The 18,232-nt window shown below is 34.9% G+C and overlaps 1 protein-coding gene across 1 annotated transcript; it reads right to left on the bottom strand.

The window, feature by feature from the left end:
* Positions 1-644: 644 nt before the first annotated feature.
* LOC128983249 (uncharacterized) lies at positions 645-17,798 on the bottom strand. The gene is made up of 7 exons (XM_054402485.1): positions 17,681-17,798; positions 16,055-16,170; positions 8,746-9,027; positions 5,528-5,734; positions 3,046-3,276; positions 1,775-1,969; positions 645-914 (listed from the first exon to the last, which is right to left on the bottom strand). Exons 1-7 carry the CDS (start codon positions 17,736-17,738, stop codon positions 678-680), a joined length of 1,326 nt encoding a protein of 441 aa, XP_054258460.1. The 5' UTR covers positions 17,739-17,798; the 3' UTR covers positions 645-677.
* Between the last annotated feature and the right edge of the window lie 434 nt (positions 17,799-18,232).

Genomic DNA, 18,232 nt, shown 5'->3' with positions numbered 1-18,232 from the left:
CCACCACTGCTTATACTCATACTGGGGGCCCCATATTGGCAAATTTTCCCTGGGCCTCTGAAGCCCTAAGTCCGGGCCTGTTCCAAGAATACACCTATTCAAGGTAGGTTCAAATGTGAGTGTACTCAATAACTTATCCCTGGGCCACAATAAACGTTATAACATCCCCCACATGCTGTGGCTGAAACGGCTACAGTATAAACATATACTTTGAATGTCTCTTTTTTATGGGAATATTATTCAGTAAGTAAAGTTTACATTTAGCTTCCTATCTCATATAATATAATCATATTGATAATACTAAAGAAAACTGAATTGATAATATAATAATAATAAACTAATACATCCTACTATAGACCTAACATTCAACTGATGTAACAGTACTTACCTAAATTTACATTATATTGACATTTTATTGTTATGTTTTGGGAAATTTGCAAAGTACTGATACCCAATCCCTTGTATCAAAAGATTTCAAATTTAATTAAAATGTTGAAATCAGTACTGAGTTCAGTAAGGTTCAATTAAAGAGTTCTCTATTTTCTAATAGTTTAATTACTATGGTAAAAGAGAATCAGTTTATCTGTTACATAGGACTGTAAAATTAGAAGTATGAATTGGATGATATCAAAATAAAACTGATATTGTTTTAAAATGTTGAAATTATTTGTATTTCATTATTGAGGAAATTCAAGCGGGCTTGTACATTCAATGTCAGGAACGTAGTATACAGTTTTCTTGAAGCTCTCATATTCACAGTAGTAGGTATATCCCTTGGATAAGACTTTCAGCTCGGGCCAACCACGAACATCTATAGCATTGCAGATTGGAGTAGGCTCTGTTTTTAGATAGACATTGTTGTGTCCAACAGCAACCGTGCATGACTCACCATGTTGCACAAGTTTCCAGTAAACCTGCAAAACATCAACTATTTTACACCTGGTCAAGTTTTTCAAAATTCTCATCACCATTGTTGTATCAATTAATCTGGGTTTCCTTATTTAGAATTTTATCTGAAAAAATAAAAATCATAAAAAAATGTATCAATAATTTTATTTTGTATCTTGATTCCAAGCATGTTTATGTACTTGCATTGACTGTTGAATCAGTGTTTAAGAGCTATCAATCTACAAAATATTGATACAGTTAGTACAGTTATCTTTTTTGTGGGCACTAAAAGCAATAAAAGCCAAATTTCTTTTAAGGAAGCCAAATCATGACATTTTAGTGCTGGTGACAAAACATTACTAAAAGAACACTTTTGGTCAACATTTAAAATAGAAGGACCTTTTATTAGCAATTCTAACAACTGGCTTAAATTCGTCCATGTAAAAGAAACTAACTAACTTTTAATTGAATCAGAGTTAACACGTTTGCTACCGCAACAGCACTAAATTTTTCATTTAAAAGGACCAGCGACGCACATATACCACAACCGCTTTCTACACATGGTCACATTAAAATACTACAGAGATGTCTGTCACATATATGCGTCATTGGTCTGTGGATATGATGATTAGTGACGTCATATGATAGTTGGCAAAACTGTCATATGATAGTTGGCTTTGCTGTATCACTGGCCCGTGGTCTGCTTGTATAGGTACTGTGAACCAAAAGTGACACCCGGCCTAGAATTGTGATATTAAAATGTATACCTCAGTCCGTGACGCCTGAAAATGACCGTAGTGTCGCATATATGAGGCGACCGGTATCAAACGTGTTAAACAAATAAAAAATATTGTGAGTTATAGTATTGTAAATGATAAGTTTATACCTCAGGCACTGGCAAATAATTTCCTTGATCTACATCTTCAGGCTCTTCATTTGGCTTAGGTTTGCTGTTCTTCCTTTGGGGTTTAGGTTTCCTGGCTTCCTTGGGATCCAAGTAAATCTCCTTTTCTTCTCCTCGTTTGTTCTCCAGTTTGAGTACACCGTATGTACCTGTCCACACCTTCAAAGAGGCTTGTACCTACCAATAAAATATTTAGGCTTTTACATCGAGCTTTTCATTGTTTTAATCTAATACATATAACATTTGGAAAAATAATTTTGTAATCACCCCAAGCAAATAAATTGACAATGCAATTTGTTGTCAAACCCCAAAGATGTATGATCAAATTAATTTTGATAGGGATAAGTATGAACAATCAAAACTGAAACTCTTGCCTAGAACGAATTGTGGTAATTTGTGGCCTATGATAATGATAATATTTCTAATTGTGGGGGTCAACCTACATTGGAATCTTCTATGCTAGTTATTGCATGTGTTTGCAGAAGAGTGTTAAGCAATTTGCCTAAGTGGTTTAAGGAGTTCGGAGAAGGTCATACACAGTTGCACATGAGACTGGACGTGGTTGCGTCTATCATTTGTTATAGACAGATATGGAAGTTAAAGAAACTTTGCCAGCAGATCAACATGTTTAAGAATTGAAAGAGTCCATCGTTATCTATGACAGTGTTAAAGCCTCTATGAGGCTGAAACAAAACTAATATAACGCACATGAGCCTCATCAAGCAAATGTTGACAAACTTTCTACAAAATCCTGCAACCCCTTGCACATATATGTTATTTGCATCCAAAATCTCTTTATATAGGTAACATTTAAGGTTTAACAAGTACCTAGGTTTTCTGCTACAGGGAGGCTATTAATGTGGGTTTTTAGTAAACTAATAATAGCTTAGGCTTAGTATACAATAAATAAATTTGCCAAGTTTCGTCAAAATATATCCATTAACAAGCAAACTGTAACATTATAAAACATATTCTCCATAAGAATAACATGGGAATTTTGAATTTACAACTTTTTGAATGTTCCCCATAATAATTGTACAAAAACACTTCGATATACCTACCAAATTTTTTTAAGCTCTTTAAAATGATAAAATGGAAAATTTAGTGTTTTGAGGGTCAAAAATTATAAAAATCTATTTTTACCCCATAATTACATTATTTTTGTAGCCCTGTTGTAATTACAAAACATTAAAAAAGAATCTTTATCCATTTTTCATGACATAATGATAATACATGTAACACAATCGTATTACCTTGACTGCTAAACTCCTGACAGTGCTCTCGACTTGAAGCCAGTTGCCAGCGTTGAAGGGTTGCCACTGAGGCGCGACATTGATGAAGTAGTATGTCATTTGCTGGCCTGTGTTGAAGATGAAGTCAGCATCAGGGGCCAGATGACCTCTGGCCAAGAACACCGTTTCATTCACATACCTCTTGCCTTCACCTTTCCCCAGGATAGCATCAATGGCTATCGTTTGACTTGACTAATAATCAATATTACATTTTATGATTAGAATAGCACATATTGTGAAAAAAACGTTCCTATTAACTACCATTGACAACTGTATTTAATTGTCAAAAAGCATTGCTGTGAATATCTTTGTCATTTCTTCTAAATAGCAATGACTTTATGTCTATTTAAAGCTGGATGTGAATGCAGAGTGAGTGTAGGATGGGAAGTAGATGTCTATAAGAAGCTATCATTACCAACATTATATGCAGTTCCATAACTCATTATTCTGTGAAGGAGAACCTGTCCCTGTCCTATTCCTTCAGTTGGTAATGCTGACATTCCTGATGTGGTATGCTATTTCTCATTGACTAGCTGCTGTACCCGTGCTTAGCAAGAGAAAATACCGACACTGAAGAGATAAATTTGTACTTTAAATCTGTTATATAAAAAAATTACACATACGTCATTGGTTTGAGAAACAAAATTCAATTGGACCTCTTTGTTTGATAAAAATATTTGTTTAAAGCTAGGCTAGCATGTAAGGCTACCTAATACAAATTACATGAGGCGCTAATGCAGGTACAAAAATATACTCTACCAATATAATTTAAATTTTAATGATAAGCTTACTTAAAAGTTTATTTTGTTGGAAAAAACACACAAACACCATCTCAGTTTCATATTAGTAGGCTATAGAGTATAGATTGCCATCCAAGAATCTGCTCACATGGTTGACCGCAAATCACAAGCAATATATCCACTGCAGAGACCCTGCAGACTAAGAGAATTACTACCTGGCTAGATTTCCACTAAAATATTTCTTTAAAATTGTTGGCTTATATTAATAACATTTATTTAAATATTAATAGGCAATTAAGCATGTTTCTTCAAAACCTTTTCTATCAGCTCATGTACATCGCAGGGAAAATCTACGCATATTGTTGGAAAGATATTTTCCTTTAGATGTGCAGAATCCCGTTTTAAATTAAAAACAGGTTCAAAAACAAGCACAAAATTTAGTTTTAAATAAAAAAAATTACATTTCGGCCTTATGGGTTGTCATGCTATGCTGGTGACAAAATAACAACGAAATATAAACAGAAAATCGAAACAAATTAAAGAAATTCCAATCACATGTTTTATTTACAGTGTGGAGTGAAAATAGAGAAGTCTGTATATTTCATATTTTTGATTTTGGTCGAGTTTTCAACCACTGGACGACCCCTAGTTTTAATTATTACATAGGTTTTCTGCTACAGGGAAGTTAATGAGGTGTATTTTACATTGAAACGTTGATAGCTTAGTATATAATAAACAAATGTGATTAAAATAAATATCAAGCAAACTACAACAGTTTATTTATTCTCCATAATAATAACATGGGAATTTTAAATTTACAATTTTTCTGAATTTTGCTCCATAACTTTTAGACATACAACAGCGCTTTAATATGTAAAATCATTTCTCTTTTGAGCTATGAAAATTAGTTTGAAGGGAATTTGCCAAATAATATGTTTTAAGGTAAAAATAAACTCATAAAAAACTCATAAAACCCCCCTTAAACCCCTGTTTTCCTAGTCCAATCATGTTGGTTCGCGAACTCGTTGGAATAAAATGTAGGTTTATACGTTTGTACATTTCATCAAAATCGACGCTAACGGATAAATTAGATTAATTTATGAATTTTAATGTACGCATTATGCTTTTGGCCTCTGGGAACCGCAAAATGGAAAAGTAAATCGGTCTTACCATGAAACCTATGGTAATAGCTTCATCCCTATATGGGAAATTCACTAAAAAGCAAAGGTTGTACGTACAACAATAATCAAACAAGGAATAAAATGTGACAATCAATGCATATCACAAAATGGGGCGCTCTTCCACTCCATTAAAATAACATCTGATGATACAAATCTCATGTTGTTTCCTATTAACAATAGCCACTCTCCCTTCTCCACAATCCACATACAGTGTACAGCGCTCCACCATGTGGATGTAGGGATGTAGGTACAGAGTAAGTAAATCAAAAACTGATTTATTTTGGTGTTATAATTACCTACTCAAATCTCTAGGTAAATTAGGTGGAATGGGGACTAAAAACATTAACCTAAAAATATCTTCCAAGGTTTTATCTGAAGCTCTAAAGTTATAGGTATCTTGTGCTTTGATAAAGATGTTTAAAACTCTCTTCATGTACACGTTGAACAATAAATACACTGTTATAAATGTGTGCTATATGACTATTCATCTTAAAATATTAATAACCAAGTACAGTAACTTACTTTAGAATATGCTTTATCGGCGTTTATTCCAGAGAACAAATGCAATTTTTTTGGTCCTTCAGAAAATGGCCTGCGTAGTTTAGACTGCACTGCTCCTTTTAGAGATTCCCCATGAAGTTCATGGTGAGCGTAGTATGATTCCATTTTTTGAATGTTGTGGCACACATCCACCAATGGAAACAATGTATTTTGCTCATCATCATTTAGCTAAAATCATAACAATATGTGTTAAGGTCAGACTGTGAAATAAAACTCATTATTAGGTTAACAAAATGTCAATGTAGCCTACTTGTACACACAAATTTTCTATATTTTGTAGTAGGTAGTAAAATTTCATACTAATAATTTTCCATAAAACTACATGTTTTTACATTCATGCGTTTAGCCATTTTACAAACTTTAATTGGAGGCTGAAAACTACTTTGCTGTCCATGCCAGCTGTCATCGGAATTTGGGGACCCTAGGGCTGAAAATCAGCTGTTCCCTTTTTTACTTTAAACATGAATGCATATTTAATACACAAGCTGTATCTATATGCATAGCAATAGACTTGTTTTATTGTCAGCCGCTTAGCAGCTATTTATTAATTTTTTTACTGATTCCTCTAAATACTTCTTCACATAACCTTTAAGTTTTAGTTTAGTTGACTGTTAGTGTGCATATTGCATATATTATTTTTTTTCAATATGGTATAGTGTGGTGAAAAATAGCATTCGTACCATGCATGGGCCAAAAGGGTTTTGCCGGCTTATGAGATAATTTTTTAAGTTTGAGACAAAGCCGAGAACTTAAAACGGTCAAGAGCTGCAAAACCTCATTTTGGGCCCTACGTGCAAAATATACCATTTTATTCAGACAAGACTAATCCATTGCTGGAACAGAGCATTTAATCTTTATGTGTTTTGCAAAACATATGACATTTTTTTCTGATACAGTAGAACCTTGATAACAAGACTCTCATGGGGATTGTAAAATAAGACTTGTTATCAGGTTGACTTGTTATCGAGGTTTGTAATAAAATGTGATTAAGGGTAATATAATTTTAAGGGGATTTGAAAATGACACTTGTTATCAAGGGTGCCTTGTTATCGAGGGTCTTCTTATCAAGGTTCCACTATAGGCCTATGTTTCAAGTAAAGCGGGATTTTCTTATTTTCTGCAATTTATTAGATAAGATATTGACAAACGATTAACGATTAACACATTTCTTTATTAAATCACTAAATGAGTAGAATGGTTATTTATAACAATGGTAAAAAAATTTAAAATATAATATATATAATAGTTTATACTGTATAGAAAAATTATTATATTTGGAAATAGTGGTTCTTCATAGTCTTATTTTTGGAAATGGTGGTCATTGGTTCAAATGTACTATGATGATACTGAAAAGGGGCAAACAGGTGATATTATGAGGAAGAATAAACTGTAGGAGGGGAAGGAAGCACTGTCTTTGTGGAGAGAAACAGCTGATCTTAGTCAGTAACCAAGCTACACAAGGCATCTCATTTCATTTCTACTGTACATTAATCTTTCACTCACTTGGGAGGTGTGCAGCCTTGCTATGTCATGATGAAGAAGGATCTTTTTCTTTTTTAAATGGCTACTTATTGCCTTAACTTCAGCGGTCAACCGGCTTAATAATGAGGAATATAACTTTCCAGTTATTGTTTGTCCCTCTGCCAGGTATTCAAAAGTAAATTATTCCATGAACATCCCAAAAACAGTTGCCATCATCTTGCCAGCAGATCTCACTGTCTTTGCCTATTTTCGGTGCTTATTTCCTCAATTAACCCCACTGCTTGGACTGTTCCTTTGTCACCGGAGCGTAGTCCTGAATCCATGTTTCATCTACAGTTATGTAGACTTACAGATGAAGAAACTCATCAGACAGAACAGCGCCAGAAAAGGATTTGAATCAGAATTAACCACACGGTTACACTTATTCTTCATATTGACCATATTGTGGATTTTGTCCATCATTTCAGGGGTATAGTCATTTCCACTGGCCATCCTGAACGGGGTTCATCTTGCGTCGATGTACTCCCATATAAACTCGGTTAACCTTGCCTTGAGTCTCTCGTGTGACCTGTGTAAATGGACTCATTTACCCAGTTGTGAATAATACAGAGTAGCAGATGTGCCATTAGCTTGGTCCAATTTCAGCTTTGATCTCCTTGGGTTTTAAACCTTTCAAATGTAAATGACTTATAACCGCTCAGAATTTACTTTTTTCCATTTTTCAAAATTCAATGAGGTCTGTTTACAAAATCAACAATATAAAAATTAATCAGCTTATGAATTTGGCATAAGATTTGTCAGCTATTTATAAGAGTAGTGAAATCAGGGCCGGATAGAGGATGGGGCAGGGGAGTCCAGAGCCCCAGGGGTGTGGGCTCTGAAGGGGTCCCGGCCGGTACATGTAATATGCTAAAGTCAAACATTTTAGTATGGTTTTCCAGTCCACTTTTTTTACTTAAATTGTTTAGTTAAATTCTTGACTTAAATAAAGTTGCATACCTGTGAGCATAAGAATTACTCAAACTATCAAGCATTGTTTTGTTATGTTGCTCTTTAAGATCAACTAGAGTGTAGATGTATTGTTATTTGTAAAAAAAACTGCACAGAGGTTGCTGGACACTAAATCAGGAAAATAGTGGACCGAGAACGCTCAGCCAAAGGGCCCGTGACGGCCCTGAGTGAAGTTGGCTGTAAACATACCATTTTCAATTCTATGAGTGATGTTTATAATATATTTTTCTAAGGACTTATTGAACCTCCCTCGTATCTTATATCTGAAGAAGATAATTGTAATTTAATCCCAAATTGTCAAATATTGTAGACTAATTAACTTGTCACTTTCAAGTAAAATTTAAAATACTTATAGCACAATATTAGTTTATTAAAAATGTGTTATCTTCTGAGGGTAACAAAGAATTCAATTGATGCAATTTTTCCAGGATGATAGATTGTTTCCTTTTACCAGAAGTTTTGTACTTTAATTTTTGGAAATTAATTGGCCGGTCCGGGCCCACTTATCACTGTGCTAAAAGCAATGGATGTGGCAAATGGGCATACGTGGTGACTTGGACAAACTACCAAGCTCATTGCAAGCGTTCCCTTGTGCCCAAACAGAATTAATTAATTGCATTAAGAACGGTCTTATGAAATCTATATTCTTATTTTCTTTTACTCGATAGCCACAAAGTACAATTTACCTTGAATCCCAATTCCAACTTGGTCCCCTTGCTGTTTCCTTTCCCACAAATTTCCTCAGTTTTTTCAATCCAGGATCTGGACACATCTTTGTGGCAAGACAAGGTATCTTCATCGGCTGGCTGTCCTTGTATGGTCAGTTGGCCATTTGAGCATTTCACATAATCTGTTTCTGTTTGGGAAATCTCTAGCTGATTGTCTTCTCCCATGCATGCTACCATGAGTTCCTTGCCATCAGAAACTCGGATAACACCTTGATAGGTCTTGTCATCAACTTTAATCACCTGAAAATTATTTACATTGCGCATTATTAATGTCACAAATCCATTTAAATGGTAAATGCAAGCCTAGATAATACTTTATTACCTAACTCTTTTCCATCCTGGTGATTTAATAATTCAAATGTTTATCAACTGTAGGTTTATTCATCAATAAATATGAACATATACTGTTGTATACCTAAAAAGTATATGCCTACTTCTTGTGATTATAAAGATAGAAAAATTAAATTCAAACATGTTCATCTTTTGCGATGGGTAGTAAAAACTTTACTGTTTTCAAACTGCTTCAAACAGTCATCTTATGGCTGCCTAACATTATACATAGGTCCCTCTACTTTATACTATAGCTAATGTGGCATCAAGACATAATATGATCAAAGCGTAATGAGGCACACACGCCTTGTCTGGATAACTAAACCAAACACCACTCTGCTTGTCATGACTCACACTCTAGAGCAAATACTTCACTATAAAGTAAGCATTCTCACTATGGTGGCTGGTGGCTATGAGCCTCTTCTAGGACAAAAGGCCAAAAAAGAGATTGTTTGGAAGACATCATCCTCCGTGCAGTGTATGCACATACTGACATTTCTCATACTTTTGAAATAGGCCTACTTTCTGAAGTGAATACTGTATGACACAGAACTGACACATGTAGGTGCCTACAAATCAATCCCTCATAGGCCTCACTAGGTCGCCAAGAAGTCTTACATTCCTCAGATCCTTCACCCCCCTCATCTCATTCGTTAATGCTACAAACCCTACAAACGATGTAAAGACTGGTTTTGGTTAACACACATACTGGTGCGCTGCATGGGAACTGTTTTCGGCCCAGCTCATTGCACAACTGGCAGAACCCAGCACTGTCAATACTCTATTCATTACAAAACACATAAATGTGGTTATTTGTCTAGTAGATGTAAATCAACTCGAAATTTAGGTAGTACATTTCAAGCATTAATTATCATTCAAAAGTAGGGAAGGGAGTGGAGGCGGACCACGCATCCTACACTCTGATTTAGCAATACAACAACTAACCATTGGTCACGCTATCACAACAAGACCAGAAATGGTAGTATAAACGTAGGCGATTGTATTGTATAAACACTACTGTATGCTTACCGTCATTATGAGGGGTTTTAGCGTTTAAAGTAAACAGTACCGCCCAGACAGCACACTTTATCCCAGGGACATCCCATAGTAGTCCCATATGTCCTAAGAATGTCTCGGGATATGTGCGCTATCCTCAGGATATCCCGCAAAATCCCGGGACGAGTACGAAATCCACAGGATATCCTACAATATACCGTAATGTCCCGGGATTTGTAAGTTAACCTCAGGATATCCTGTAAAGTCCCGGGATATGTACGAATGCCATAGGATATCCCAGAATGTCCCATGACATCCCGGGACATGTAAAAAATCCACTGGATATCCTGTAATGTCTCGTAATGTCCCGGTAACAAACTGAAAAAAAAATACTACCACTGATGAAATGTACAGTATATCTAAATTTAAATGTTCAACAAGGCCAATATATAATAATTTGTTTTTTTCACTAGTGCTTTCAGAATCTTGGTTTCCATCTTCAGGCTGTGTTTACACTAGTACAGAAAGTAAATATTTACTTAATAAATTAATTTTAAACAAAGTTAAAACAGATGATTTAAAGGATATTGGAAAAATAAAAAATAATATTAGAAAAATTAATCTTTTGAATTTTGGATATGTTACAGTGTTGTTCTTAATGTAATTATTTTCAGTAATTCCGAATTTATAATTGGGCCGTCTTCATTATTTAACAAATAATTTTGGTCTGTTTTTTTTTTCTAAAAATAAGATTCCCACGCATTAAGATGTTGAGGTTTTATAATTTATTTTAAAAGTTTAAGGTTTCCCAGATTGAAAATATGTCTTGTTAATACTATGGCTAGCAAGGGTTGACTTTACTTTACTGACATATTACTACCACTGAGTTCAGGAAAACTAGAGTTCTATCATAGTTGTGTGAAATGTGAATTTAATTCTAACTTTAAATTAATAAAACAACAAAAAACTAATTTTAATCATATAACAATCAATTATTACAGTGCCTAATCTAATGGTGATTAAATAATCTATATTCAAATACCAGTATCCTCTCCAACTACCAGAAAAACAATTCAACTACTTGAGGCCTAAACAGATTAACAGAATCATATATAGTCTATACTGTAGTATCAAAAATATTTAAGTATTGCGACCATTGCAACTGTCGGCTACTCTTTAACCACTTGAAAACACCCATAATCAACAAGCGCAGATAGCTCAGGAGGTAAGGTAAGAGGCTCACAAGGCGAAGGTACCAGTTTCAAAACCCGTCTGGTCCATAAACTTTTTTCTCGTTTTTTTCTTCAAAATTTGTGTTTATTAACTATTTAATCAATTTACTAACCTTATAATTAAGCTTTTCATACTAAATCTATATTATTTTGTGTTTTTTATGTTCAGGCCCAGACCGCACTTTATCCCAGGGACATCCCATAGTAGTCCCATATGTCCTGAGAATGTCCTAAGGACTACCCTGGGATGACCTCGGATGTCCCACGGATATGCGTGTGAGCTTATCCGTAGGACATCCCCGGGCGGGGACATTACGCATTCCTGTGGATATCCTGTGATATCCCAAGTTGACCATAGGACCACTATGGGATATCTTGCATATCCTGTCGCAATATCCGTGGGATGTCCTGAGGAGAAAGTGTGCTGTCTGGGCGGGGGACCGAGTCATGGCTCGGTATGTTTATTTCGATTGTAAGAGCAATACTGTATAAAGGAAACTCACGTTTTCTTTATAACTAATTTCGGCTTTTATTATTTAAGTTTCAGTGGTATTTAAAATTTTATGATAGAAATTTTTACTTGGCAATCCAACAAATTAATTTGTTTAAATCTCACATATTTCTTGCAATGTAAATAAATAAAAACAAATGTTTTAAAAAGAAGTATTTTTTTAGTTCCTATTGTAGGTTAACAAGGTTAATACAGTAGCAATCAGCTACAGCATTAATACAGCGTATTAAAAGGAGTGTGATTACCGGTTCAAAATGTTCAACGCATTTTAAATAAACGACGGAATAAATATATCTTTCAATGTACAGAAATCTCATCAATATTACAAACATCAAGCTAAAGTAGGTAATTTGATGGTGATATGTTTGGTCATTAACCTTGATGATAATACATGTTAGGTACTGCCTGACGAATCCATCCGCAGCATTATATAGATAAAAGATTATTGTGTTTGTTTGTTTCCAAATTACACGAATACTGCATTAGCCGGATTCTAAATCATTTTAAAGGGCAAGATCACAGACAAGATAAGTAATCTTTCTGCGGTAAGATGTTTATTCCCGTTTACACTAATCAACTGAGGATACACTCTTAGTTTTTTCTGCAAAAATAAAAATAAATAAGGAACATGTGATTATAAACCTAACAGCTTTACAAAATAAATATAGAAGTTTGTTCATCTTAGTCCAGCATCTATAGTAACCCAGTAACTTAAGTTAAAAATCAAGGCCAACAAAGACATGAAAGGCCCCGTTTATGCACCAAGAGCGGGAGCGGTAGCGGTTGGTTAAAGGAGAATGGAAGGGGGACACAGTCTTTCCAACTCAAACTCTGCCAAATAATTAACTCAACTATTTGTCCTAAGTGCACGTGCGCGTGGGTCAAGTTGGCATCCCTGGCTGCAACCGCTCCCGCTCCCGCCGTGCATAAACAGTCCCAGCATTTGACTCAATGTAGTTGAAAACCGCTCTATCCTAAGCAACCGCTGCGATTTCTAACTACACAGCGGGCGAATTAGAAACCGCAGCGGGAGGTCAACCGCTATCGCTATCGCTCTTGGTGCATAAACAGCCCCATATAACTCAATGGTGTTAGAAATCGCTCCCGCTCTTGGTGCATAAACGGGGCCAAAGGTGTAAAGCAGATTTTTTGCATGGTGATAGTATATATAATAGGAAGGGTGTTTTCTGAAAGTTCCCCGAATTCCCCCCCTTGCTTCCCCTTAAACCCCCCCCCTCCCCCCAAACACCAGGTTGAAAGTGTAGTGTTTTACTAAATCACCTATATATTTTTATGTAAACGAGCTATCAGCATAATTGCTTTTTCTTTGATTAAGCTTATCAACTTGCCTGTATTCCATCTCTGACTATTACCGTATATTGATTACGTTTTATCTTATTTGTAAATTACTCCACCACTCAAATCAAATGGATGATTTAAAAATAATAATCTGAACAACGAATTCCAGTACATTATCATACAACAGTTGTTATAAACCTACAGTCTGTGGTGTAATTGGTCTCCCCCAGGAAGGGTAAAGATGATGACGCAAACCACCTGAATGTCTCCAGTCGAGGGCGTCTGAAGGGAGGAGCGTTTTAATTTAATTTTATTTATATTTTATTTATATTTTATTTTATTTTATTTTAATTTTATTTTGTTATTTTATCAAGCTACTTAATAAAATAACCCTAAATGTAGCACTATCTCTTTTAGATGGGTTTATATCTGTAATATAACAAAAAATATAATTTTTTACACAAAATTGTAGATTAGGTCAAACCCTGGTTTTGCAGTAGGTAGTACGTCAATGTGTTTGAAAAAAAAATGTTTGCCTATTTTATGAGCTTTCCAAAAATGTGTAACAATATATATTATAATTTAAGTTGTTACCGAATGAAGCCCACTTAGCGCATCGTTCCAAATTGTCCAGTAAATATTATAGTCCAGTAAAAATGTCATGGAAATAGGGGGTTGCTGTGCAAAAGGTCGGGTAGTTTTGATTTTTGGATATGCTGTTTGGGCACATAACATAAATCCAAGTTATCCACCTCGAGGTACCGGGGCGCGCCACTTGTTAACGAAATAGCATAAATTTGACCATTCCTTTTGTTTTCTTGATCTATCTCGCGAACGGTTGGGTTTACTGAAAGCATTGCTTTATTAAATTAAAAGGGGATACATTTGTGACAGTTTAAGCCCAACTCCAAGCATATAGCGTAAATAATGGTCGAAATACAGACCTTCAAAATAAACAAATCTTCCAAAGATGTATAAAAATAGAGATTTTTTCAATATTACAATAACAAATATAGTTGTTTGTTCACCGCAAGCGAATTTTTATGTGCCTGATTTGATTTTCGCAAACCTATTTAAATAACATTAGGTTTAACGAGTACTCAGGTGTGCTACAGGGAAGGTGAACAAGTATATTTTTTTTACTAAAATAATAATATAATGGTAAAAAACAATTAAATTTACCAAATCTTTTAAAAAGTGTATTCATAAACAGGGTAATTACTTAACAATATTCTCTATAATAATAGCATGTGGATTTTCAATTAGATTTTTTTTTAAATTTCTCCGTAACCAATAACTGTAAAAAACATTCCAATGTACTATATTATTTGTAAAAAAAAAATTGTTTGATGGGAGTTAAATAGGTAGATAAACGGTATTTTGACTTTAAGTTTGTAATTTCAAATAAAATGTTAAATAACGCAATTATTATCGTTGATATGGGATTGTTCATTGTAAAATTTTTAAAGCAGATGCGGTTTGTAATACAATGCCGTTCAAAACATGTCTCAAGCGTGTCTAGTTCACGATATATGAGCGATGTTCTAGAACTCGCCTCAGCGCTACTTCCCCCCCTCCCACCAAGTTGTGCACCTGCTGGAAGGGCGACAACACCGACAACATCGGGTTTTGCCATCTCCAAGATGACGCAAACAACAATCAAAAGTCAAAATGCGTACACTTTCAGTACATACCCAATTTTTACAAGTCTGTACTACACGTTGATTTCTACCGCGCAGCGGCGTCACCCGCGCCCCCGTGCCGCTTCATCGGAAACCTCATAACCATGTAATATTTCGATATAATTACCATATAAAGTGACTTTACTGTGTTAAACATATTATCCACGATGAAAAACTGCACTGTTTGTTGTTTTAAAGGGGTTTTAATGGATAGTTTAACGTTATTTACGATTTTTAATTATTTTTTTAAATAAATTGTTAAATAACTCAATTAATATCATAGATACGGGACTTTTCCCAAATGTTTTTTTAAAGCATATGAAGTTGGTAATACAATGCCGTTATGTTTCTATCGTGTCTAGTTCACGAGATATACAAACTCCCCTATAAAAAACCATTAATGAATTATTTTCCAACACTTGTTAATATTATAAAAATGTTGTTTTGTACCAACAACAAAATAAATTACAAGGAATGCCAATATAACATGATGGTTTTTGATTTTGGTTTTTTGATGGACTTTGATGGTTTTACGGTGTTTTAGTTTATGTCTAGTGTAGTGGTTGTTAGGTTTAGTCTAAGCGATTTTCTAGAACGCGTCTCAGAGCACCTCCCCCCCCCCCCCTAAGTCGTGCACCTGCTGGGAGGGCGACAACATCGGTTTTTATCATCTCCAAGATGCCCCCAACAACAATCAAAAGTCAAAAAGAGTTACAGTACACTTTCAGTGCATACTCAACCCCCTATAGATGCTGGACTATCTTGTCTGCGATAAGATGTTTATTCCCTTTTACAAAAATCAACTGAGAACGCACTCTTAGTTTTCTAAAAAAATGAAAAGAAATAAGGTGTTTGTGATAGACAGCTTTACAAATGTAGAAGTTTGTCAGTAGGTATACAAAATCAATCTTATTCTACCTTAAACCACAGACTAAAAAGAGTCAGTTATAACTATAATTACAACAATAGCCTACAGAGCAATTATGATAGCCCTGCTATAACTGTATACTGTAATTACATTTTGTCCCTAGTGCGAATAGCCTATAAGGACTTAAACTCAGAACTCCCTTCCAACTTCTCGCAGGAGCTTTCAAGGCTATGGTTACAAATGTATTCTTTGTTAGCCAAATTATTTGTAATCAACCATCAAACCTTGACAGATATATTTTTTATGTTCGCTGTTTCACACAAAAGTATGACTCGTAATTTCAACTTACACTAGGATAAACCAGGTGAGGGCTTGGTCTTCCATCTCTTGTTTTGGAAACATCTAGTATTAAAGGCTCTTTCTTTGAATTGGTCTGAGTTTGCAAATTCAGCTCACAGTTTTCACCTGAAATCCATCAAAGTTAAAAAAATAATTCTTCTCAATTAATTGTGGTAAATGTTTATGCACTTCCAGTCAGGCTCCAGATTGGTAAAACATTATACAATTCATATATAGGGGAAGGGACCTATAGGGGATTCTGGGTGGTCCATCCCCCCCCACTAAAGATTAGTACAGTACTTTAATACTTTACGTTACTTTACTACTTTACTTTGAAATGCAACCATACGAAAGTAGGTATTTTAAGCCAAGTATGAATGGAGATGAGTGTAGGATGAGTGGCGCGATCTTGTAGCCATGTTAGTGACTAAGGCCGACTTATTCCTTAGACACATCTTAGACATAGCCCATAGAGCCAATGACAACTGGCAACTAAGGGACCTACAGTTTACTGTATTGTGGAATCCGAACCACATTTTTCCACGTATATACCCACATACCTACATATGCATACGATGTTCCACCTGTGATGGTAGTATCGTCCACATTCTAGATATTGTGACTTAAAATTAAAAAAATTGACTTGCAGATGCAATATGTTGGCCAACATATAATCATCCTCGTTTTCTTAAACTAATCCCGTGTTTCTTATTCTTATATAGTAACTTAGGACATAATTCACAGGACTAAAGCACATAAATTGATCAAATAAACAATTATTGAAGCCTTTCTCTAAGAATCCAAAGAAATTAGCAAACTTAATTTCACGCATGGATGGAAATGGGAAACGCTTTTACAGTAGTTGGAATCCTGAAGGAAGGTTTCGATGTGGATGTCTCTCTTAGTTCATCAGTTGAGGTGTTTTTGCTTGGTAGACGTTGCTGTCCTTTATTCACCCTGTAATGGGGAAACGAGGAGGCCAGTATGTTGACCAACATGTCCACTACATCTGCTAGTCAACGGTTCTTGAATTTTATAATGCTTGCTTAATGCCTAAACGAAACTAACAATACTTACTACCTGTCGTTTACAGCTATATTGCTATAGTAAACAGCAATATTGGTTTTTAGTATATTCAAAAACTAGATTTACGAAAGTTAGGCATACATGTTTTTCTTAGTTATTCTGGTAATCGCACTTTTCAAAATTGCCTACTACAACAAAACGTAGAATCAAAGCAGCCATTGCTACCATAAAGCACTTCCCAACAGCACAACCCAAACCGGCGGAGATAAGACATCATTGAACTGTTATTACTCTTGTTTTAACCGGGTTAATTATTTAGTTCGATTTGTCTTCCTGCGCATGTGAACGGAATTTTAATTTCACCCGTATAGCTAAATATAAAAAATGGAGCTTTTCAATCGCTTTGAATCCACTTGAAATAGAACACTTTATGAAAAGTGTTTTTTATCCCCTAATTTTGTTATTCCCTTGACATTATAGCTAAACAAGACTTCTGAAAAATAAACTAAGTATACCTCGTTTCACCTGCAGCATTAAAATAAGTTTTATATAACTAAAATTACAATTAATTGTCCCAACAAATATCCTGAAGAGTGTTATGTTACTGTACCTGCGACTATCGCGGCGAGGAAGGCGGTGAAGACTACAGTCGTGGCCGTGACAACCATCGTGTTGTGCCACGGCGGTGTCACGGCGGAGGTTTATATGCTCCTTGTGTTGCCACTGCTGTCACTAGGGTTGTACAGGTGGCGTGTCACTCTTCTAACTCTGCTAACAATAAAGCTTTTACTGACGCTAACTTGTTTTCTACTTGTTTACATCAATTTACCTTAGATTATGTTGGAATCAAAATATGGAATACGAGTTACCGCGTCGTTGAAACTCGTTCAACTTTGAATGATAACAAATGCAGTGAGATCTGTGAGAAAACAAATTAAATTAAACGTCTTAATTTGATTTTACATCGACCAAATTATGTAACTAGATTTTTAAAATACAAAAGTAAAAAATATGTGTAATGTTTTAAATCTATATTTTTGGTGTCTTAAAAATATCTATGAATTCTTAAAACAGGAAACTTTACAACAACCATTAGTGACAACAACCACTACATTTAATTAAACCTTTACCATTAGTGACAAATATTTTGAATGTATACTAT

Source organism: Macrosteles quadrilineatus, unplaced genomic scaffold (assembly GCF_028750875.1).
Source record: "Macrosteles quadrilineatus isolate MER2022 unplaced genomic scaffold, UCM_ALF_1.0 Scaffold_1__1_contigs__length_201487025, whole genome shotgun sequence".
NCBI classification, from domain to species: Eukaryota; Metazoa; Arthropoda; class Insecta; order Hemiptera; family Cicadellidae; genus Macrosteles; species Macrosteles quadrilineatus.
Note: the sequence above shows the minus strand (reverse complement) of the source record. Positions and strands in the feature narration are given on the sequence as shown.

Excerpts from the sequence above, each read along its gene's own strand:
- LOC128983249 (XM_054402485.1), bottom strand. The coding sequence starts at position 17,738 with ATGGTTGTCACGGCCACGACTGTAGTCTTCACCGCCTTCCTCGCCGCG. Across the intron at positions 16,171-17,680 it reads CCTCGCCGCGATAGTCGCAG|GTGAAAACTGTGAGCTGAAT; the intron begins GTACAGTAACAT and ends GATGGATTTCAG. Across the intron at positions 9,028-16,054 it reads CTCACCTGGTTTATCCTAGT|GTGATTAAAGTTGATGACAA; the intron begins GTAAGTTGAAAT and ends AATAATTTTCAG.